The sequence below is a fragment of the Aquarana catesbeiana genome, linkage group LG06 (genome assembly GCF_042186555.1).
Source record: "Aquarana catesbeiana isolate 2022-GZ linkage group LG06, ASM4218655v1, whole genome shotgun sequence".
Taxonomy (NCBI): Eukaryota; Metazoa; Chordata; class Amphibia; order Anura; family Ranidae; genus Aquarana; species Aquarana catesbeiana.
The window spans coordinates 375,755,465-375,778,726 of NC_133329.1; the positions used below are offsets into that span (position 1 = coordinate 375,755,465).

The following is a 23,262-nucleotide window of genomic DNA, read 5'->3' on the forward strand; positions in this document are numbered from 1 at the left end:
GCATTCCTGCTGACTTGCTTGTGTTGGGCAAGGGCTTGGAGATGAAGAAAAGTGGCATCTATAAAAGCATTTGTCTCTTTGCTAGCTGCATTGTCGGACAGCCATGGAGGTAAGGGGGGTACCCTGTTCAATCTTTAAATTAAAGTGAGACTTCTTTAGTTCCGTAAAGAGCCAACAAATTAATATCCCTGACTGGACATTGCATTATTGAGCGAGCTAGGGTGAATGTGGTGCAGTGAATGGCATAAAGAATTCATATACCCTTGTGGGGTTTTGTGTACAGTGATGGGAGGTGTAATGGAAACCTTCCCCATGGGCCTCAGGGTGCCAGGCAGAGCATAGAGGATTCCGCTGATGCCCTGGACTATAAAAGAGAGAAAAAGAGACTGTCCTGTAGAAGCTTTGTATACATAGGTGTGAGCAGGGTAAACCACCCTTAGGCTATGAGCTTAGTTGTGTTCCTGGATTTTGTAGCCTTTCACAATTTGACAGGTCCTGGAGGTTGCATAAAGGCAATAAGTACCCCAGCTGCATTGGGGAAATAGCCCAGATCCCTTGTACTCATGTTTTATAGTAGGCCCCCTAGTGCAAAATCTGGCTTATTAACTGACGCTACGTGCACTACATGCGTAGGTGTAGGCCGGTGCAGTCCATATTCCCCACTGTATGTAGCGCTCAACTGAAGTGGCATTACAGAAGGTGGAAGGAAGTCACAGAGGAACTTGGTTCCTTTGTGACTTCCTGCAGTCACCAGGGGGAACAGCTGTTCAATTGGACACTGGAACCCCATGTGACCGTGGCGACCATCTTGGGTCAGGATAGTGTCTATTTAATGCTCTGTCTTCTGGGTTTTGTCACACATTGTGCGAGTGGGTAGACTAAGGACAGGCTAGGCAAGGACAGGGAAAGGTTCCTGAGTAGGGAAAGTGCAGGGATTACCCTATCTCCTCCTAGGAAGCCTCTCATTTGGGTGTGGACTGTCCAAGTCCCACTCCTCGAGACAGAGTCTGTCTACATTATTTCAAGGGATGATCCTTTGTTACTGTTTGTAAGTGGCTCCGGTTGGCTGTCCTACCCGCCAAACCTGATTGTACATAGTTGGGACTTTAATATACCGATCTCACCCACCTTGGCCTTTGAAGTTTTCTTTGCCCCAGGCGCACCACACTGCACCCTATGCACTTAGGGATTGCGCCTGCTGTCCTGGACTGTAAGAAAGAGAGAGATTGTCCTGTAGAAGCTTTGTGAACATTAAGTCTTGGTAAATATACGGTGAACCTAGTATAACCCACCCTTGGACTGTGAGTTTAGTTGTGGTCCTGGACTTTGTGGCATTTCACAACTTGACAGGCCCCGAAATATACAGTAGTGGCAATAAGTACCCTAGCTGCACGAAGAAGGTAGCTTAGAAACCTCATGCTCATGTTTTACAATAGGCCCCCTGGCAACAGACCTAGCCTATCAACCACCAATAATGAGCACTACATGCAGGCAGAGGGTTTGCACATGCCTAAACATGTTCTACAGTAGGCCCTTGATGCGAGACCTAGCATATCTACTACCAATTACGGGGTATAGAAGAAAATCTCCCTGTGGCCACAACCAGGTCATGCCCCTAATGCATTTTGCACCGCCCCTCACAGCTTAATCATGGAGATCAGTGATGGTAGGAGCTGGGTCGAGCTCCCTCCCAAGCCAGCACTCACAGCAGTAGATAGAGGACTTGCACCCCTTCTAAAGCCTGAGCAGCTCACATACCGGATCTCTTTGCGCCAATAGGGTGTACTACCTATACTTAATATACTGAGAGACTGTCTGATTTCCAATAATTCTGCACACAATTATGTTGATATCTTCTTGATGAATGTCTCCCTATGAATTTAATGCATTTTTAAACAAAATATGGTAACATGTGGACCAGAGAAATACCTTGTTATCAAGAGGACCTGTGAAGAGCAAAGTATTGATTTGTGATATATTGCTATTCATGTCAATTCAAATGGAGGCTTTGAAAACTGCAGGATATCTAATATACATCCAATACAAGAAAAGTAAAGGGGGTGCAATTACTGGCTTCTTTGTAAAAATGCTAATGACCTGGTCGTGTCTGGCTTCAATACACATGGCTAATTCAGGATCTCTACATACTATACAAAAATACTTTATTCCCAATCTCTATACTAAGGACAGTTCATCAATGCCAATCTATGCAGTTCTGTCATGGCAAGGGTGCATTGCACACATCACCGCAAGCTAACTCATTGTGTGTTAACCTGCGTTTGTCACATACTTACATTTTTGCCCATTTGTCCAATTCTTCATCAATATACTCTTTAACCTTCTTTGGCTGAAGCCCAAGGGACTGGCCACAGAAGTAGATGCAAGCGTCTTCTTCGTTAATCAGAGATTTCTCCGCTGCATGAAAAAAGAGCAAGATATAAATAAATGGTAAGCTGCAACAGAACAAATACATGGGGATCTATTTATAAAGAAACCCCTGTACAAAGGTCTTAAAGGGTAACTGCACTTTTGTGGGAAAAATTGCAAAAACAAGTAAATAATATAGTGTATACACAATTGCTCCACAACTCATATTGTAATTGAATGTTATTAAAAATTAAATTTTCCTTTTCAATCTGCAGCCCTGTAATTTTGCTGTAAAATGCAATGCAATATGGCAACCTGTTGGTGTTCTGTACAAAGATGGTGTTCAGAACGCCCCCCCCCCCCCCCCCCGAAAATGCTATTGTGTGATTCACCTATTGATTTCCCCAGTCTGCACTAATATACAAGTCAGATTTTGGGCATCCCCTGCAACAAAAACTTCATTTTTGGTGAGATACTCCTAATAGGAATAAGATGCAGACCCTGCCACTTCCCTCATTAGTGTCCTGCAGGTGCAGCAGCTGATTGATAATTATAAAATCACTCCCATACAAAATCACTGTGCACATGGCAACAGACAAACAGCTATTTCTTTTGAATAACAAAAAGTAGGAATCTGCAATATAGTTTGTCAAAACCCTGCATGGTACATAGATCACCCAGAGGGGGAATATTTTTTTCCTTAACAAAATTGGAGTTACTCTTTAAACGTTTGCACATCTATCACAAATAATCAGCATAATGGGGTTTATTTACTAAAGGCAAATCCACTATGCACTATGCACTATGAACACCGCTGAGGGACCTCAGAAGAGGAGGATCAGAGCCAATCTGTGCAAAACCAACTGCACAGAGGAGGTAAGTATAACATGTTTTTTTTTTTTGTTTTTTTTTTAAACCTGAAGCTTTAGTATCCCTTTAATTTCCAATGAGTGTCGGCTCCATGTATTGGCCATAATTTGGTATTTTCCTGATTGAGGTATTTCTAGAAAAAATGCATTATGGCCACTAGATGGAGCTGAAAATCATAGGGAATAAATACACTAGGCACATTACAGCAATTTGTGACGGCTGTGTGATGCTTGAGGCTTTCACACAGCTTATTATAAATAAACCCAACTGAGTATAGTTTAGTCTTTTATGTTTAAACGCTGAACTCCTGGCATATAAAAAGAAAAAAATAAATCAATCAATGGATTTAAAAAGGTTATTAAAGCTGAAGTCCTGTTTTGGTAGCCCTATAATAATGCTTGTTTAGTCTAGGTGGAATATAATAGACAGAACTAGTACTTTTTTTCTCTATCCCACAGGCCCCCCCCCCCCAAAAAAAGGATGAGTCCTCTTAAGCTGTTCTTCACCAGCATCATGCACAAAGCAAACGCAGGGGTTTGTCATTGCACATGAGGACATTGTGGGCTGGTCACAATTGGCTGGAGCAGGCGTGGAGGAAAGTGCAAATTGTTAGAGAAACTGGGAATAAGATAAGTGTGCCTCTCTGTCATAGGCATGCGCACAGGGTGTGCCAGGGTGCCTGGGCACACCTTAATTGCCTAGTGCACAATAGCATTATCGCTCAGTGTAACAGCGGGGAAATGAGAACAATTGCCCTTTTACCGGCTCTACCATAAGAGAAGTACTTATGCACTTCTCTTTCACTGGTCCAGCAGGGAGATCAATGTGCCAGGGCCATATATACAGTATCTCACAAAAGTGAGTACACCCCTCATATTTTTGTAAATATTTTATTATAACTTTTCATGTGACAACACTGAAGAAATGACACTTTGCTACAATGTAAAGTAGTGAGTGTACAGCTTGTATAACAGTGTAAATTTGCTGTCCCCTCAAAATAACTCAACACACAGCCATTAATGTCTAAACCACTGGCAACAAACTTGAGTACATCCCTAAGTGAAAATGTCCAAATTGGGCCCAATTTTCCCTCCCCAGTGTCATGTGACTCATTAGTTTTACAAGGTCTCAGGTGTGAATGGGGAGCAGGTGTGTTAAATTTGGTGTTATCCCTCTCACTCTCTAATACTGGTCACTAGAAGTTCAACATGGCACCTCATGGCAAATAACTCTCTGAGGTTCTGAAAAAAAGAATTGCTGGTCTAAATAAAGATGGCCTAGGCTATAAGAAGATTGCCAAGACCCTGAAACTGAGCTGCAGCACAGTGGCCAAGATCATACAGCGGTTTAACAGGACAGGTTCCACTCAGAACAGGCCTCGCCATGGTCGACCAAAGAAGTTGAGTGCATGTGTTCAGCATCATATCCAGAGGTTGTCTTTGGGAAATAGACATATGAATGCTGCCAGCATTGCTGCAGAGGTTGAAGGGGTGGGAGGGTCAGCCTGTCAGTGCTCAGACCATATGCTGCACACTGCATCAAATTGGTCTGCATGGCTGTCATCCCAGAAGGAAGCCTCCTCTAAAGATGATGCACAAGAAAACCCGCAAACAGTTTGCTGAAGACAAGCAGACTAAGGACATGGATTACTGAAACCAAGTCCTGTAGTCTGATGAGACCAAGATACACTTATTTGGTTCAGATGGGGTCAAGCATGTGTGGCGGCAACCAAGCGAGGACTTAGTACAAAGACAAGTGTATCTTGCCTACAGTCGAGCATTGTGGTGGGAGTGTCGTTGTCTGGGGCTGCATGAGTGCGGCACTGGGGAGCTACAGTTCATTGAGGGAACCATGAATGCCAACATGTACTGTGACATACTGAAGCAGAGCATGATCCCCTCCTATCGGAGACTGGACCACGGGGCAGTATTCCAACACGATAACGACCCCAAACACACCTCCAAGACGCCTACTGAATTGCTAAAGAAGCTGGAGGTAAAGCTGATGGATTTTCAAGCATGTCTCCAGATATAAACCCTATTGATCATCTGTGGGGCATCCTCAAATAGAAGGTGGAGGTCTCTAACATCCAGCAGCTCCGTGATGTTGTCATGGAGGAGTGGAAGAGGACTTCAGTGGCAACCTGTGAAGCTCTGGTGAACTCCATGCCCAAGAGGGTTAAGGCAGTGCTGGAAAATAATGGTGGCCACACAAAATATTGACACTTTGGGCCCAATTTGGACATTTTCACTTAGGGGTGTACTCACTTTTGTTGCCAGTGGTTTAGACATTAATGGCTGTGTGTTGAGTTATTTTGAGGGGACAGCAAATATACACTGTTATACAAGCTGTACACTCACTACTTTACTTTGTAGCAAAGTGTTATTTCTTCAGAGTTGTCACATGAAAAGATATAATAAAATATTTATAAAAATGTGAGGGTGTACTCACTTTTGTGAGATACTGTATGTACACACACACACGTGTTTGAGCTTTGGGGTGCACATCCTAATTCAATAGGCTGTGCACACCTATGCTCTCTGTTATATATCCCCAGGCAGTGGAAAAAAAAATGCTTTTGTGTACCATATCCATGTTCTCATTTACAAATGTACTGTGCCGATACTCCAATAAACATTCCTTCTGTTAAATAAAAAAAAAAAAAGGCAGTGGACCCTAATTATATGGTATAGCCAAAACAAGATTTTTGTCAGATGACTGGAGTTCAGCTTTAAATGCATTTTTAAATGTATTACAGTAATTACCTAAATTTGACTTGGAATCCTCTTCTTGCAATCACATGTATGGCAGAACTCAAACTGGGAGAGGAGAGAGTAAAAGGGAGGGGTGAGCACTGCTACTCCTTCAATGTTCAAGCACAGGCTGGAGTTAGGGAGGGGATTTAACTTGGGCCAGTTATGTTGAGTGGCAGATCTGTGTAAATCTCAAGAACGGATGGACAAGTTTTCATTTGTAGACCAGGGAGCTCCCATCCATCATTTTCAATTGTGTATTTTGCTGTTTGCCTGGAGTTCAGCTTTAGGTTGTAAAACAATCCATGGCTGCTAATTTTAGTCCTTGTGCTTCACCACTAGTCCAAGTCCATCAATGCCTGTCAGGCTGTGAATACACTTTCCCCCTGCTATAAATTATTAGGGACTTGTGGATTCACCTCTGGAGTTCTGTGACCTTTGTACATGTTTCTGGTCTCTGAACTATGTGGTTAATCCTAATGTTCCTTGAGGAACAGCAGGGAGTACATTATCCCATAAATTATAAAGAGGCACAGGCCAATCAATGAGAGCTTGCATTAGGATTTATAAGTGATTCCCTGCTGCATCAGAACTAACCACATCATACAAGTCTTTTACTAACCGTCTGATTTTCTTATGAAAAATAAAATGGAATTCAACGCTAACTCAGAAATATTCCATCCAAACTGGTATTTGTAGATGAGAGATGTTCATTGCCAGATCTGTCCAATATGGTATGTTATTAGACAAGAGGAGCAGACACCCAAAGTCAACCTTCTTTGTGAGCTAAAGATTTACCATGTATTTAGAGTGCCTGATCAACAATCAGATTCAAACATCTAAAGTGGGTTTAAATTTGAATGGTGGCAGTGAGAAACTTCTTAGTACTGACATAATGAGTCAGCAAGGAGCCTGCACTGGGTGTGTTTGGGGACCTGAACTGGGTGTGTTTAGGGGCCAGGGGTGGGTGTTTCTAGGAGCCTGCACTGGGTGTATTTGGGGGTCTGCGGTGGGTGTTTCTAGGAGCCTGCAGTGGGTATGTTTGGGGGTCAGCAGTGGGTGTTTTTAGGAGCCTGTGCTGGGTGTTTCTATGAGCCTGTAATAAGTGCGTTTGGGGGCCAGCGGTGGGTGTTTCTAGGAGCCTGCAGTGGGTGTGTTTGGGGGCTAGTAGTGGGTGTTTCTAGGAGCCTGCAGTGGGTGTGTTTGGGGGCCAGTGGTGGGTGTTTCTAGGAGCCTGCAGTGGGTGTGTTTGGAGGTCAGTGGTGGGTGTTTCTAGGAGCCTGCAGTGGGTGTGTTTGGGGGTCAGTGGTGGGTGTTTCTAGGAGGCTGCACTGGGTGTGTTTGGGGGCCAGCGGTGGGTGTTTCTAGGAGCCTGCAGTGGGTGTGTTTGGGGGCCAGTGGTGGGTGTTTTCTAGGAGCCTGCAGTGGGTGTGTTTGGGGGCCAGCGGTGGGTGTTTCTAGGAGCCTGCAGTGGGTGTGTTTGGGTGCTAGGGGTGGGTGTTTCTAGGAGCCTGCAGTGGGTGTGTTTGGGGGCCAGCGGTGGGTGTTTCTAGGAGCCTGCAGTTGGTGTGTCTGGGGGCCAGAGGTTGGTGTTTCTAGGAGCCTGCAGTGGGTGTGTTTGGGGGCCAGCGGTGAGTGTTTCTAGGAGCCTGCAGTGGGTGTGTTTGGGGGCCAGCGGTGGGTGTTTCTAGGAGCCTGCAGTGGGTGTGTTTGGGTGCTAGGGGTAGGTGTTTCTAGGAGCCTGCAGTGGGTGTGTTTGGGGGCCAGCGGTGGGTGCTTCTAGGAGCCTGCAGTTGGTGTGTCTGGGGGCCAGAGGTTGGTGTTTCTAGGAGCCTGCAGTTGGTGTGTCTGGGGGCCAGAGGTTGGTGTTTCTAGGAGCCTGCAGTGGGTGTGTTTGGGGGCCAGCGGTGGGTTGTTCTAGGAGCCTGCAGTAGAAGCATTTGGGATCATCCAGTATAATTCCATACCAGCAGTAGGTGTGTTTGGAGCCAGCAATGTGTGTGTTTGGGGGCCAGCAGTAGGTGCGATTGGGAGCCAGCAGTGGAAGCTTTTGGGATCCTACACTGGGTTTGTTCGAGGGGCCAGCAGTGGATGTGTGGGGACCAGCGGTAGGTGGGTCTGGAAGGCTGCAGTGGAAGCATTTGGCATCCTGTAATGGATGGGTTTGGCAGCCAGCAGTGAGTATATTTGGGAGCCAGCGTTGGATAGGTCTCGAAACCTGCAGTGGAAGCATTTGGCATCTTGTAATGAGTGGGTTTGGCAGCCAGCAGTGGATGTATTTGGGAGCCAGAGGTGGATAGGTCTGGAAGCCTGCGGTGGAAGCATTTGGGATTCTGTAATGGGTAGGTTTGGGGACCAGTAGTGGGTGTGTTTAAGGGGAAGAAATGGTTGTGTTTAGGGGCCAGCAGCAGGTGTGTCTGGAAGCCTGCATTCAAAGTATTTGGAATCTAACCTTTTGAGATGGGAACGAGGGACACCTATTAGCAAAAGTATGTAGGCATAGGACACACCTCCTGCCACGCCCCCTGAAAGGAGAATTATACAAATAAATGATTTGTTAAACCGACAAGTGATTTTTTTTTTTTTTTAACCACTGCTATTCCTTTACTGGCTTTTGAAACTTACGAATGCAGCAATTTAGAAATTGGATGAAAGGTTTATCACTGGGAAACACTTTTTCAAAGATAAAAAGTGCATTTTATTTACAACTATTTACAGCAGACCAAAACGAGGAACAAATGAGGAGGAAAGAAGGACAGAGGGACTTTGTTCCAAAGGACAGTCCCTCGAAATCAGTGACAGTTGGGAGCTATGTGCATTAGGTGTGTTGGGTGGCTAGCAGTGGGTGGGTCTGAAAGTCTTCAGTGGAGGCATTTGGAATTCTGCAGTATGTGTTTACGTGCAAGCAGTAGGTGTGTTCGGGAGCCTCCAGTGGAAGCATTTGGAAGCATTTGATCCTGTGTTGGGTGTGTTTGGTGGCCAGCAGTGGGTGTGTTTAGGGGGAAGAAATAGGTGTGTTTAGGAACCAGATGGGTGTGTTTAGGGACCAGCAGTAGGGGTGTCTGGAAGCCTGCAGTGAAAGCATTTGGGATCCTGTATTGGGTGTGTTTGGGGACCAGCTGTGAGAGTGTTTGGGGACCAGCAGTGAGTATGTTTGGGGACCACCGATGGGAGTGTTTGAGGACCACCAGTGGGAGTGTTTGGGGACCACCAATGGGAGTGTTTAGGGACCACCAATGGGAGGGTTTGGTAGCCTGCAGTAGAAACATTTGAAATTCTGGAGATTGGGGTTGTGGGACCAGCCATGGATGTGTTTGGGGGTCTGTAATAGGTATGTTTGTGGGCCTTCAATGAGTTTATTTGGGGGACACCATTGGTTGTGTATAGGGATTTCAAAAGGGGGTGCCTGATAAACTATGATTAGAAATTGTGGCAGAATGCAAATTGTCACATATTATGTAATATTTAGGCACATGGTATTTCAAATAAATTATTATGCTGTATGTAGTTTATTAGGTGCATAGTTAAAGCTTCAGAAAAAGCCCAGTTCTTGAAACAATAAACATTTTACTGACTTACCTGCTTAAATTAATAATTTGACTCAAAATGCATTTCTATTCTCTTATACAGCAAGATCTTGCATCATCATTCTCTTGGTGCAATACCATACACTTCTATCACCCTAAACATTGAGAAACTCGTTTTCTGAACTATTAATTATTTGGTGTTTCATATTGTATGACTTTTGTTCAAAATGTTGCATTTAGGGATTTTTTAACATTTGTTAACCTAGTCACATCTTACTTTTCAGATCCTTCAACCTAAAGTAGAACTAAAGGTAAAAGTTGTTTTTTTAACCAGTTTTGGCTAGAGTAAGGGAGGGTTATAACACCAGCTAGTTTTTTCTTTTTTTGCCATCTACTGTATGTCCCGTAATGGAGTTTTCCATTCATGTCCTGCCCAATAGCCAAAACAGGACGTGAGAGGAAATCCCTCCAAAATGAAGGAATCTCTGGGTGGCACAAGGACTAGTACCCAATTGGAAGATTTTCCCGCTATTACTGTTCTAGCGCCAACCCAAACTTTGAGCCTTACTTTCACTTTTGATGATAGAAGGTAAGCAGGACAAATAAGGAGGGTGAATCTCCTTAACGGGGGGAACAGACAGCAGTAAAAACCTGACAGTGGTTCTAATCCCTCTCCACTTTATCCAAAACTAAAAAAAAAAAATTGCCTTTAGTTATACTGTAAATAATTATTTGGTGCACCATAAATAGTTTTTTATTCCTAGTGTGTCTAGGAGTCTGCAGGGGACGCACCTGGGAAGCCTGCAGAGGACGTGCCTAGGAAGCTTGCAGGAGGCACGCCTGGGAAGCCTGCAGGGGACATGTCCGAGAAGACGGCAGGGGACGCGTCCGAGAAGAATGCAGGGGACGCGTCTGTGAAGCCGGCAGGGGACGCGTCTGAACAGCTGGCAGGGGACGAGTCTGAAAAGCCGGCAGGGGACACGTCCAGACAGCCAGCAAGGGACACGTCTGGGAAGCCTGCAGGGGATGCCTCTAAGAAGCCTGCAGGGGACGCGTCCGGGAAGCTTGCAGGGGATGCCTCTAAGAAGCCTGCAGGGGATGCGTCCCGAGAAACCCCCAGGGGACCTGTCTGAGGGGCCTATATAGGTTGTGTTTGAGAACACATCTCCTGTGTTACAAACAGGTAATAAAATCATACCTCCCAACTTTTTGAGATGGGAATGAGGGACACCTATCAGCAAAAGTATGTAGGCATAGGACACACCCCCTGGCCACGCCCCCTTAAGGAAGAAAAAACAAGATTGGTTAAACCCACAAGTGCTTTTTTTACCACTACTAATCCTTCATATTATATATAATAAAGCAAAGTGGGACTTTGATTGAAGCATATCTGCAAAGTAAATATGCAAGGACATGTTTGATAATTCTTTGTCTAAATACAAAATTGGGGGTAAAAAATGTAGCCAATGTAAACAATTGATAACAATAGTAGTTAAATAACTTGTATTTCATATATATATATATATATACACACATATAATACAACATAGTCCATGGGTAATGGATATATTGACATGAGGTATGCAATAACAGTAATAGTTAAATAACTTGTATTTCATGTATATACACGCATTCGTTACAGCATAGTCTAAGGGTGATAAGCATACTGACATGAGGTACATATTTAAAACAGTAACATAGATCTTAAATTGATTAAGAAAATAAGACGTTGTAGATAGGATACAAAATCCAGGGAGAATTCAGACATGTGCTTGCAAGTGGTAGCATGTAAGTGCTCTACGCGTTTCGTGGAGTAACATCCACTCATCAGGAGCAATTCCAAAGTTAAAATATCTAAAGGAGGACAAATAAATACAGAGGGGTCAGCCAAGATAGCCCAGAGGCAAAGAGGGGGGCAGAAGTATAGAGTACTAGGGATGGCAGGAAATGAACCTACACATTCATTGCCTCATTTAAAGTCCCAAATTCCCTTCCTCCTCCCTTTTTTAATACTCCTTTATATTGGCTTTTGGAATTTACAAATGCAGCAATTTAGAAATCAGATGAAAGGTTTAGTGGTGGAAAACCAAAATGAGGGACAAATGAGGAGGAAAGAGGGACCGAGGGACATTGCTCCAAATCAGGGACAGTCCCTCGAAATCAGGGACAGTTGGGAGCTATGATAAAATGGGTTCCCTGATCACCAGATTACCAATGAAAGGTATGGTAATGGTTTGGCTCGCTACAGGGATATCTGAACGAAACTCTGAAACCCTAAGTTGCCAGGCGTGTTCACTTTCATGGTCAAAGAGTTTAAAAGTGGAAGAGCACCTTCTGTGCCCTGTCCGACACAAGAACACATGAACATTTATACTTTATGGTTACCCTCTACATATGTTCAACTGCTCAGCAGAGATGCTGACTTGTCCATCTATTGTTGATGTTGATGACCATAAGGGGGAGAAAATGCATGCTGGAATCTAATGGGTGGCTTTCTATCACACAGCATGTTCCCTTACATTGAGTTTCTATACACTACTCACAGCTTCAATCGTTTGAGCAAAGTTCTTTTATTTGATTACTTTTCATGTTATGATAAAACAATGCAGGATCAAAGCCAAATGTTCAAAAAAATAAGTAAATTTGTCTTACTTGCTGGCAAATCCTTTTTCGCTGGAATGTGAAAACATTGTTTCAGATGCTTTAATTCATCTTCATTGTCCAAGTGAATAGCCAGTTTCTCATCAACTATGCTGCAGCCGAGCTCAGATGCCAACTTTTCCAATGTGGTTATGGGTGACGTATGAGGAGATGAATTCATGGTGATGGAGAGAGATTAGCTGTACTGAGGAACACTAACCAGACCTGAAATGAAGACAATGTCCACAAGAATATGTATCAAAATATATTAAAAAATAAACTTTCTGGCAGAAAGGAGCAATAATGCCTGTGCTTGAATGTCAACTTCTATTCTGTTTGAAAAAAAAAACGGCATAACTCTTCCCAGACAGCATTACCAATTTTCGAGGTCAAGTGGCTATTGGAAGATAAGTAATGGTGTTTTGCATATGAATTGCAGTAGAGTGCGTAGTCAGACTGTAGGTTCTGTTCATAAAATATTTGCTGGACAAATGTTTAAAGCATTCACCCAGGTGTAAAGAATTTTCCAATTTTTTGTCTAATAGGTTTATTTTCAATGATTGTCATCGCCATCTAGTGGCCATTATGTGGTATTTCCCTGATTGAGGTAGTTCAGGAGGGCACAAGATGGAACTGATAATCATAGGAAATAAACCTATTAGACAAAATACAGGGATTTTTTTTTTATTTACGGCTGGGCAATGCTTTTGACATTTGTTCAACAATTTTTAACATTTTTTTAAATAAATAGACCTCTACTGTTGCGGGTTACACAGTTTACAGTGAACGTGTCACTACTAATTTTTTTTAAAGCAGTGAATGTGGTGGTGAATTCACCTGGTGGTGAATCAATCACTGTCATTTAGAAGAGAAGTATGGAGATGTTTTTTTTTTTCAAAATCATACTTACCTAGGTGAATGCAGCATTGGTCAGATGCTGCATCTGTCCCCCGACTGGTTCTAAGACTGAGATCCACGCGATCAAACACCACCGATCGCTCAGTTCTCAGGGCTCTCTGAACAGAGAGCTGGTGACTTCACAGCACTCTGCACTGCCCCCAGCCCCCCCCCCGCACTCACCACGGATTGCTGAGAGGCTGAGCCGGTGCTGGTCTGGGCATGTGGGCAGATCCTGACTTCATTGTAGCAATCTTGCCCGAGCCTGGACCGGCTCTGTGATGTCAGTCAACAGCGAGCTTCAGCCCACTGTCTGTCAAAACAGGTCACAGGAGTGCAGAATGCACTGTCATCCACAGAAGTACAGCCAAACAAGCTTTGGCTGTACTTCTCCTTTGATGCAAGCATTGAGAAGATTATTCTGCAGTGAATGTTTGATGAATGTCAGATTTACTGCCTTCTAGACATGCGCACTGCTGAAAAATTTGTTCGTTTTTAGGTTTGCTTCATTAGATTGTTTTTTGGGGTTTTTTTGGGGTCGTTCATATTTCATAAATTTGAAAATTCATAAATTTATAAATTAGTAAATTAGAAAATCCGTAAATTTGAAAATCGAAAATTCGTAAATTCGAGAATTCGTAAATTTGAAAATTCAGATATTCGAAAATCCGAAAATTTGAAATAATACCTAACTAACTAATAATAACTAACTATTAAATTATAGGTATTGGAATTTCCTTTCAAATTTGTCTGTTAGTCAACGTAACAAATACAAATTTATCCAAAGTTACGATTTATCCGAAATAACAAATGCCGCATCTAAACAAATGGAACGGAATGAATTAATAATAATAATACAAAGTCTTTATTATTATTATTATTATTATTAATTAAACGTTATTTTGTACACTTCGTAACTTTGAATACATTCATATTCGTTACATTCACTAACACCCAAATTTGAAAGGAAATTTCAATACTTATAATTCAATAGTTAGTTTTTATTAGTTAGTTATTAGTTAGTTATTTTTTCAGATTTTTGAATCTTCAGATTTTTTCGTTCTTATTTTCGGATTTTCACATTTTCAGGTTACTGAATTTAAGAAATTTCGGAATTTCGAATTTCCAAATTTTTGAATATTCAAATTTACGAATATTCAAATTTATGAATATTCAGAAAACAAATGAGTTTTTGTTAATTCGGATATTTCCGAATTAAAGGATTTGTCAAAATTTGTTAAAAAAAACGAATTTGGGACTAAACGAATTGCACATGTCTACTGCTTTCTAAATATACTTCCTAAAATGTTCCTTCATGTTTGAAATATCAACTATGCATCTGCTGCGCAGAAATGACACGTAATGTTATCAGCCCTGCCCAAATTCTTCCCAGCAGGACTACAGAACTCCTTCTCTTTATGTTATGTGAGAGGGAGGTGTTTTGGAGTCCAAAAAAGGAGAACTGTGCGGGATTCATGCTTGGTACTTCAGTACTGCAGAGGTACAGTGTTGTAATCCTAAAAAGTTAAGAGCTAGGTGGCATTTTTTCAAGGGATAAAATATAAGACAATGCAGGGATTGGAGAAATGTACTGAATATGGTATATTTTTGCTCAGAAATGTAAAAATTTTGACAAATCAAGAGCAAGGACCTAATTTCTGCAAAGTTAATATGGGCAGTGGCACACAGTCACATCATTCAGTAACACACTCTCATTTATAATTAAAAACTCCAGACTGCCTCTAGTAGAGGATTAGTATTTAATCCCCTGTAGGCCTGTCACTATAATACCAGGCCACTGTTAGTCCCATAATTTGCAGTGACAAGTAAATGAAAGTCCAAGAAATGTCAGATTTTTTTTTCTGTGCACTTTTGCTGGCTCAGCAACTTTACTTCGGCCAAAAGCAACATGATGACAGCCAAGCAACTAACATTTTAACAAAGGATGGGCAGCAATGGTAGCCTACATAATTGTCTTTGGATGGGCTTCCTTTAACATCACAAGGATTTTAAATGTAAAAGATACATCCTAAAAAGCTTCAAAGTTTATGGGACGCAGTTCTTACATCCCACGCCTATCCTGCTGTCCGCTGTTGTCCCCCCCCCACTGCTATTAACAGAAATTACTGGCTGTCAAACTGACAGCTGGGAATTTATTTGTATTACAAGGTATTGGTTGAACTAGATGGACTTGTGTCTTTTTTCAACTAGGCTAATCATGTAACTATGTAAGGATTGACATTTAAAGGCTAGGCACACCTTTGGGGAAAAAAAACAATAAATGCACACATTTTTACAGAAATTAAAATGTGAATTAATAGTTGTTTCCCCAAAGAGCCCCCAAATGCATTGCATCTGTGATAAGTGGATCAAAAGATGCAATGTCTGGCTCCTGTAGACACTTCCTCCAGCTTTCTTGCCTGTGACCTCTGTATAGGCTAAAAGAGAGGTGGAGGAAGTGTCAATGATCTAAGACGGCGCTCATCATCAGCCTCATACATCTGTAAGAACTACAAGCTGTCTGCTGCAGTGGTAGATTCTTCATTCATATATCTCTGTGAATGAATGACGCGACAGTGTGGGCAGAGCCCTGCACAAGCGCACTGATTTTAAAATGTGACAGTGAGTGTGGGGAGATGGACCCCCCACACTGTCATGGGGTGGGGATCGGGGGTTCAGGGGAAGGTGTTGGAGCCCTAAGATCCCTTTTACACTAAGGCAGTTTTCAGGCATTTTAGCGCTAAAAGTAGCGCCTATAAAGTGCCTGAAAACTGTCTCTCATGCCTTCCCAGTGTGAAAGCCCAAGTGCTTTCACGCTGGAGCGGTGCGCTTGTGGGACGGGAAAAAAAGTCCTGCAAGCAGCATATTTGGGGAGGTATGAATGGGCAGCAATTCAGAAGCGCCTGAGAAGCGATTCCGAAGCACCGCAACACGGGCACTATTAACCCCTTCTTTGGACGCTAGTGGGGGTTAAAAGCGCCCCGCTAGCAGCCAAAAAGCACCGCTTAAACAGCGGTAAAACACTGCTAAAACTAGCGCTGCTTTCCCGCTAACAGACCCGCTGTCCCAGTGTGAAAACAGCCTAAATATGGGTGTAATATGGGTGTAACATTCTCCAAAAGGTGAACTTAAGCCTACTACATACTACTACTACATACTACCGGCTAGTTATTTTTTTGTTCAACTGAGTGGGCTAAAAGAAAATAAAAAGGACAGCTCAGGTCAGAGCCACTGTACTAGCAATCCGATGTTAGTACAGCAACCCCCCTCGCCCTTTCTATAGTGTTCTGACAGGAGGAAAACCCCCACCAGAACACTCTGGTCAGCACTCTCAGTCATTGGTTGAGAGCGCTGATTGAGAGCCAATCGGCAGACCTTTTTCAGTCATGCCCCTTTGACAGAAGCTGGCCGAACAGCCGCCTTCTGTTGGACCGGCAGCAGTACACACGGGCCGACTGTTGTCCGGTTTCTATTGAAACAACGGATGTTGTCTGACATTTGGCCCGTATGTACGGGGTAGACGTGTGTATGACAAAAAAAATTGTTTCGTTTTGTTTGCTTAATCTAGTTATTTCATTTAGTTAAATTCGGTTAATTTGTTCAATTAGTTTTCTGAATTTGTATTCGGAATTTTAGAATTGACCGATTTTTCCAATTCGAAAGGATCAAATCGATAAATTTTCGAATCAGTCAAAATGAAAATGTTATATTGTTTTCGAATGCAGCAAAGTGAACAAACAAAAGAAAAATCTTCATCAAATGATTACAATGACTCTTTAAATCACCTTTGGCTTAACAAAAACAGCATTGTTTCAAAATGGTACTCTAATAACACACACAGTCTTTGATTTCAGTAATATGTGTAGTGAGAATGCGACTGGAGTTCAATGTAAAATTCGATTCGAATTTCAGTCTGAATTTCCGAAATTCAGACAAATTTCGTTACGTTATTCAGAACATTTGGTAAAATTTGTTTATATTGTAATTTCCGGTATTCGGATATATCCGAATCTCTGAAAAACGAAAAATTTGTCCGAACATTTATTCAGAATGAAACGAACCGCACATGTCTACTACGGGGCTTTAGCCTTTAAAATGCAGCTGCTCCTATTTCAAAGGACACTTGCAGATAATCTTCATTGCGTAAATACAGTGTGTAACAGTGTAAGTGTATTGAGCATTGATAGCTTCAAGAAACTATTAGATAATCACCTGAATGACCGCAACATACAGGGATATGTAATGTAATACTGACATATAATCACACACATAGGTTGGACTTGATGGACTTGTGTCTTTTTTCAACCTCACCTACTATGTAACTATGTAACTATGTAACTATGTTTCATTGTATTAACTACTTCATTCATATGTTCAAGTACAATAAATAAATCTTACAAGTACAATAAATAAATAAAATATTTAAACCTCCTAGTTAACCCTTTTTAACCCTAACCAGCCCTAATAAACCAGCACTATTTACTTATTTTAACCATCTCAACCTGGCTATAGATATAAGCTGTAAGATAAAATGCATTATAAGATAAAATGGATTGTTAGATTTAACAAATATGTAACAGGCATCTTGTATAATAAATAACGTTTTGGCGCAACAAGCAGGACTTTCTTTTGCCGATATGATTTTTGCATTTTCTTTTTATCTTTATTTTTTTAAAGGCAAAAATATACATACATATTTTAAAAATACTGATCAAAAGTATAACAAAGCGCATTTATTTAGTTTTGTTTTTTTTTTTGTCTATAGATAACATACAAAATAAAATACCTTTTGCAGGACAATATTGCCAAAAGAAAGCCTAGTTTGTTCATAAAAAAATAAACTACACTGTTTGTTTTTTTAAGAACAAACTAGGCTTTATTTTGGCAATATTTTCCTGCAAAAGGTATTTTATTTTGTACGTTATCTATAGACAAAAAAGTAACAAAACTAGATAAATGTGCTTTGTTATACTTTTGTGATACATTTGTGATACTTTGTTCACATAAGTAATGACAAATTTATCACTGAATAAACAGGCCCATAGTGGAAATGTAAAAAATTGCTCTGGCCTATAAGGCCTGGTTCACATCTATGCATTTTTTAGTGCGTTTTCAGTTTTGCAGAAACACACTACAGTCCATTTAACACGGTTTCCTATAGATGTAGGAAACAATCTGTGCATTTTATGGAAGGGGCCAGAAACTTTTTTTATTCCTGGTTTTTGGTTCCATAGACTTCAATGGATGAAAAGCGTTTACTGAAAAACGCAAAATGCACCTGGAATATGCAAACTGCAACCTGCGTAAATGTGAATCAGGCCTAAGGGGGTATCCAGGTATGAGAGCTGAAGTGATTACAATTAGAGAAGCAAACGAATGCAATATAGGAGCCTAGCTCAGAATACAAAGCATGTAAGAATATATAGTACATACCTTAAGATGATAAACTTTCAAGTGTTGTAGAAGATTTGACGAAACACAAGACTTTACAGTGCAACCAAACAAATCATTTCATTCAGAGTTGTTTAAATAATGTGCAGTGACTGTCCTGACTGTTTATCACGCCCCTTTACTCAGCAAATAACTAGAAGGTAGCAAAGGTTATTTATCCTGGAGGTAAACGATCACTACAGGGTTAGCTTGCTCACAGTAAATACCTGGAGTTTAAACTCTGTTAATGAAGATCAGAACTGCAAACTCATCCTTTTTAAGTTTGCCTGAATATTTACACATAGATCTATCTGATCTACAGAGAATTTCGCAATGTTGTAATCCAGCCAATCACAATTTATGAATGACTTGCTTCTCTGCAGAATGGACACATATTCATGCATACTGTATATTTAGGAGGATCAATATATCTGCCATTTGTTGATTTGGCTGGTTTTCATAACACTTTAGTACCAAACATAGAAACTATATCACAGAGTTATTTTATACCTCAGTATTGGTCTATAACCATCACAACCAAGATATAGGTATAAGCTGTAAGATAAAATGGAGTGTTATATTCATATTTAACTGTAGCGCTGGTAGATTTGCGATCTACCATTTGATAGGTAAATTTAGTAACATGTTCGTTAGGAAGGTTAGATTTGCCTCTGCTCCAGCTTGGCTGACGTTGCGTGTGTTTCCATACTGAGCCGTGGGTGTCGCTGTTACCGCTGGCTAGTGTTGGAAAGGCAGCGTGTCTAAGCGTATGGATGCTCTTCTGTCCCGGAGACAACTCGGTGGAGGTGGTCCTCCGAGTTGCATTCTAGGCGAGGGTATTTATGAGACAGATGCCATATTTTGGGGTTCGTTTTACAGCCACCTGCTGGCCCTCCTGGCTGACAGGTATGCATTAGAGAGCTATCTCGTGGTCCTCCGTTCCGGTGGCAGAGGATCGTACGGGTTCATCCCAAACAAGTCTGTGGCAGAGACTTTTGTTCGTGCTACGTACTGGCTGCTAGGCAAGTGAGAGAGGCCTATCCAGGCGTGCAAGGAGTGTGTCCCACCAAGGGAGTGCATTCTACTGAAATATCTAACCCCAAAGGACATTTGTCAAGAATCTTACTACAAAGGTATTTGAGTTTTCCTCTGTAGTCTTCCTTCTACCTCTTTCCTGCTACTTCCTTCGTTGATGGTTTAATAAAGCATTGAAAACGTACTCAAGTGTTGGTGCGTGTGTCGTCCAGAGGTAAACTCAACGGAACCCTAGACCCGGTGCCGGTGAAACAGAGGGAAGGAGAGTGAAGGTAACAAGCCCGCTTAAACCAGCAGCTCCGCCGAGAGTCATTGCTACATAACAAATATGTAACAGGCGTGTTGTTTAATACATAACTTTCTGGTGCAACAAACAGGGCTTTCTTTTGCGGAAATGATTTTCGCAATTTTTTAGTTGTTTTTTTTGTTTCAATGTTTTTATTAACCAAACTGCATGTTACAAATGGAACCAAGCGTCATTACAATTTTGAAATACAGTATTAACATTGGTATACAGTGAAACTGCTAAGGGGAAAAGAAAAAAGAAGAGAAAACCTAAATCAAGATGTTACATATAAAAAAATCAACTAGAACACGTAGAGCTGTGGGACGTTTTAGGACTAAAATGGGACATGTGGTCCTCCTAGAGGACCCTTAGTAGAGTCGTGCTGTAAGTTTTTTTTTTTTTTTTTTTTTATTATTCCTTCTCTATACGTGCTGGGTTGTATGTTGTTATCATTGTTTATGATGTTTGTATATAAAAGAAATAAAAAAATTATTTGATTTAAAAAAAAAAAAGTCGGGTATATCGCCGCGCCCCCCACGTACCCCTATTGGGAACTAACTGTACGTGGATGGGGGCATCATCTGTCTAATTTTGAGTCGTTAACATGCCGGTCTCTCGGTTATGGATTGCTCAATACAGGAAATGTTAGGTTTTGTGTATAAGTCCCATTATTATTGTTGTGGGTTTTCGGTGTAATGGTCCTCACCTGGAATCTGTCTGTGAGACTAGTATATGTGTATGGGGAAAAATGGAGTGATGGATAGAGGGGGTGAGGAAGGGGGGGGGGGTGTCCATGGATAGATGTCTGGTTTATTTGTTAGGTAGCAATTACGTCCCCCCAGGTCAAGCTATGAGGAATCTGTTAGGATGTTGCGATATTCTGTCGATTCTTTAAATGAAGCCAACATGTCTATTTTTTTTTAAATTTAGCTGGAGTATCCTGAGCTTGATGGATTAGATCTTCCATCTCAGCTATTTTCCCTACTCTACAGAGCCATTTGGATGTACTGGGGGGTGCAATTTTTTTTATCTTCTGTATATTTTCTTTGCAAACTTTTTATTGTTATACAAAAGAGTACAAATCAGATTCCAATATAATTGAGCAAAATGCATACATGCAAGTACAAAGTTTAACAGTGTGTCAGTTCTAAAGACACATTACTTGTGCATCGTACATAACGAAAAAGAGGCTCAGGGCTCTCCAAGCATATCGAATCATAGTTACATAGATAGTTACATAGTAGGTGAGGTTGAAAAAAGACACAAGTCCATCAAGTCCAACCTATGTGTGTGATTATGTGTCAGTATTACATTACATATCCCTGTATATTGCGGTCATTCAGGTGATTATCTAACAGTTTCTTAAAGCTATCAATGCTCCCCGCTGAGACCACTGCCTGTGGAAGGGAATTCCACATCCTTGCCGCTCTTACAGTAAAGAATCCTCTACGTAGTTTAGAGTTAAACCTCTTTTCTTCTAACTGTAATGAGTGGCCACGAGTCTTATTAAACTCTCTTCTGCGAAAAAGTTTTATCCCTATTGTGGGGTCACCAGTACAGTATTTGTAAATTGAAATCATATCCCCTCTCAAGCGTCTCTTCTCCAGAGAGAATAAGTTCAGTGCTCGCAACCTTTCCTCATAACTAAGATCCTCCAGACCCTTTATTAGCTTTGTTGCCCTTCTTTGTACTCGCTCCATTTCCAGTACGTCCCTCCTGAGGACTGGTGCCCAGAACTGGACAGCATACTCCAGGTACGGGCGGACCAGAGTCTTGTAGAGCGGGAGAATTATCGTTTTATCTCTGCAGTTGATCCCCCTTTTAATGCATGCCAATATTCTGTTTGCTTTATTAGCAGCAGCTTGGCATTGCATGCCATTGCTGAGCCTATCATCCACTAGGACCCCCAGGTCCTTTTCCATCCTAGATTCCCCCAGAGGTTCTCCCCCCAGTGTATAGATTGCATTCATATTTTTGCCACCCAAATGCATTATTTTACATTTTTCTACATTGAACCTCATTTGCAATGTAGTCGCCCACCCCATTAATTTGTTCAGGTCTTTTTGCAAGATTTCCACATCCTGCGGAGAAGTTATTGCCCTGCTTAGCTTAGTATCGTCTGCAAATACAGAGATTGAACTGTTTATCCCATCCTCCAGGTCGTTTATGAACAAATTAAATAGGATTGGTCCCAGCACAGAACCCTGGGGAACCCCACTACCCACCCCTGACCATTCTGAGTACTCCCCATTTATCACCACCCTCTGAACACGCCCTTGTAGCCAGTTTTCAATCCATGTACTCACCCTATGGTCCATGCCAACGCACCTTATTTTGTACAGTAAACGTTTATGGGGAACTGTGTCAAATGCTTTTGCAAAATCCAGATACACCACGTCTACGGGCCTTCCTTTATCTAGATGGCAACTCACCTCCTCATAGAAGGTTAATAGATTGGTTTGGCAAGAACGATTCTTCATGAATCCATGCTGATTACTGCTAATGATATCATTCTTATTACTAAAATCTTGTATATAGTCCCTTATCATCCCCTCCAAGAGTTTATATACTATTGATGTTAGGCTAACTGGTCTGTAATTCCCAGGGATGTTTTTTGGGCCCTTTTTAAATATTGGTGCTACATTGGCTTTTCTCCAATCAGCTGGTACCATTCCAGTCAATAGACTGTCTGTAAAAATTAGGAACAACGGTCTGGCAATCACCTGACTGAGTTCCCTAAGTACCCTCGGATGCAAGCCATCTGGTCCCGGTGATTTATTAATGTTAAGTTTCTCAAGTCTAATTTTAATTCCGTCCTCTGTTAACCATGTAGGTGCTTCCTGTGTTGTGTCATGAGGATAAACACTGCAGTTTTGGTTACTGAAGCCCCCCGATTCACTCGTGAAGACTGAGGAGAAGAATAAATTCAATACCTTTGCCATCTCCCCATCCTTTGTAACCAGATGTCCTTCCTCATTCTTTATGGGGCCAATATGGTCTGTCCTCCCTTTTTTACTGTTTACATACTTAAAGAATTTCTTGGGATTTTTTTTGCTCTCCTCCGCTATGTGTCTTTCATGTTCTATCTTAGCCAACCTAATTGCACCCTTACATTTCTTATTGCATTCTTTATAAATTCTGAATGCTGTGGATGATCCCTCAACCTTGTATTTTTTGAAGGCCTTCTCCTTTGCTTTTATATGCATTTTTACATTGGAGTTAAGCCATCCAGGATGTTTGTTCGCTCTTTTAAATTTATTACCCAATGGGATACATTGGCTAATGCCCTTATTTAATATGCTCTTAAAGCAAACCCATCTCTCCTCCGTATTCTTTGTTCCTAATATTTTATCCCAATTTATGCCTTTTAGCAAGGTTTGTAGTTTAGGGAAGTTGGCTCTTTTGAAATTCAGTGTCTTTGTGTTCCCTTCATGTCTCCTATTTGTGTGATTTATAC

The 23,262-nt window shown here is 41.5% G+C and overlaps 1 protein-coding gene across 2 annotated transcripts in view; it reads right to left on the reverse strand.

Annotated features, from left to right (window-relative positions):
• KYNU (kynureninase) overlaps positions 1–23,262 on the reverse strand; it is a 244,663-nt gene that overhangs the window by 215,304 nt on the left and 6,097 nt on the right. Inside the window, exons 1-3 of one of the 2 annotated variants that reach the window (XM_073634234.1) lie at positions 18,488–18,630; positions 12,170–12,382; positions 2,295–2,415 (exon numbers count right to left, since the gene is read on the reverse strand). In XM_073634234.1, coding sequence (XP_073490335.1) covers positions 2,295–2,415; positions 12,170–12,338 — 290 coding nt within the window. In that variant the 5' untranslated portion in view covers positions 12,339–12,382; positions 18,488–18,630. Of the gene's footprint in view, positions 1–2,294; positions 2,416–12,169; positions 12,383–18,487; positions 18,631–23,262 lie in introns of those variants that run through there. The other variant, XM_073634233.1, reaches the window with a different exon arrangement.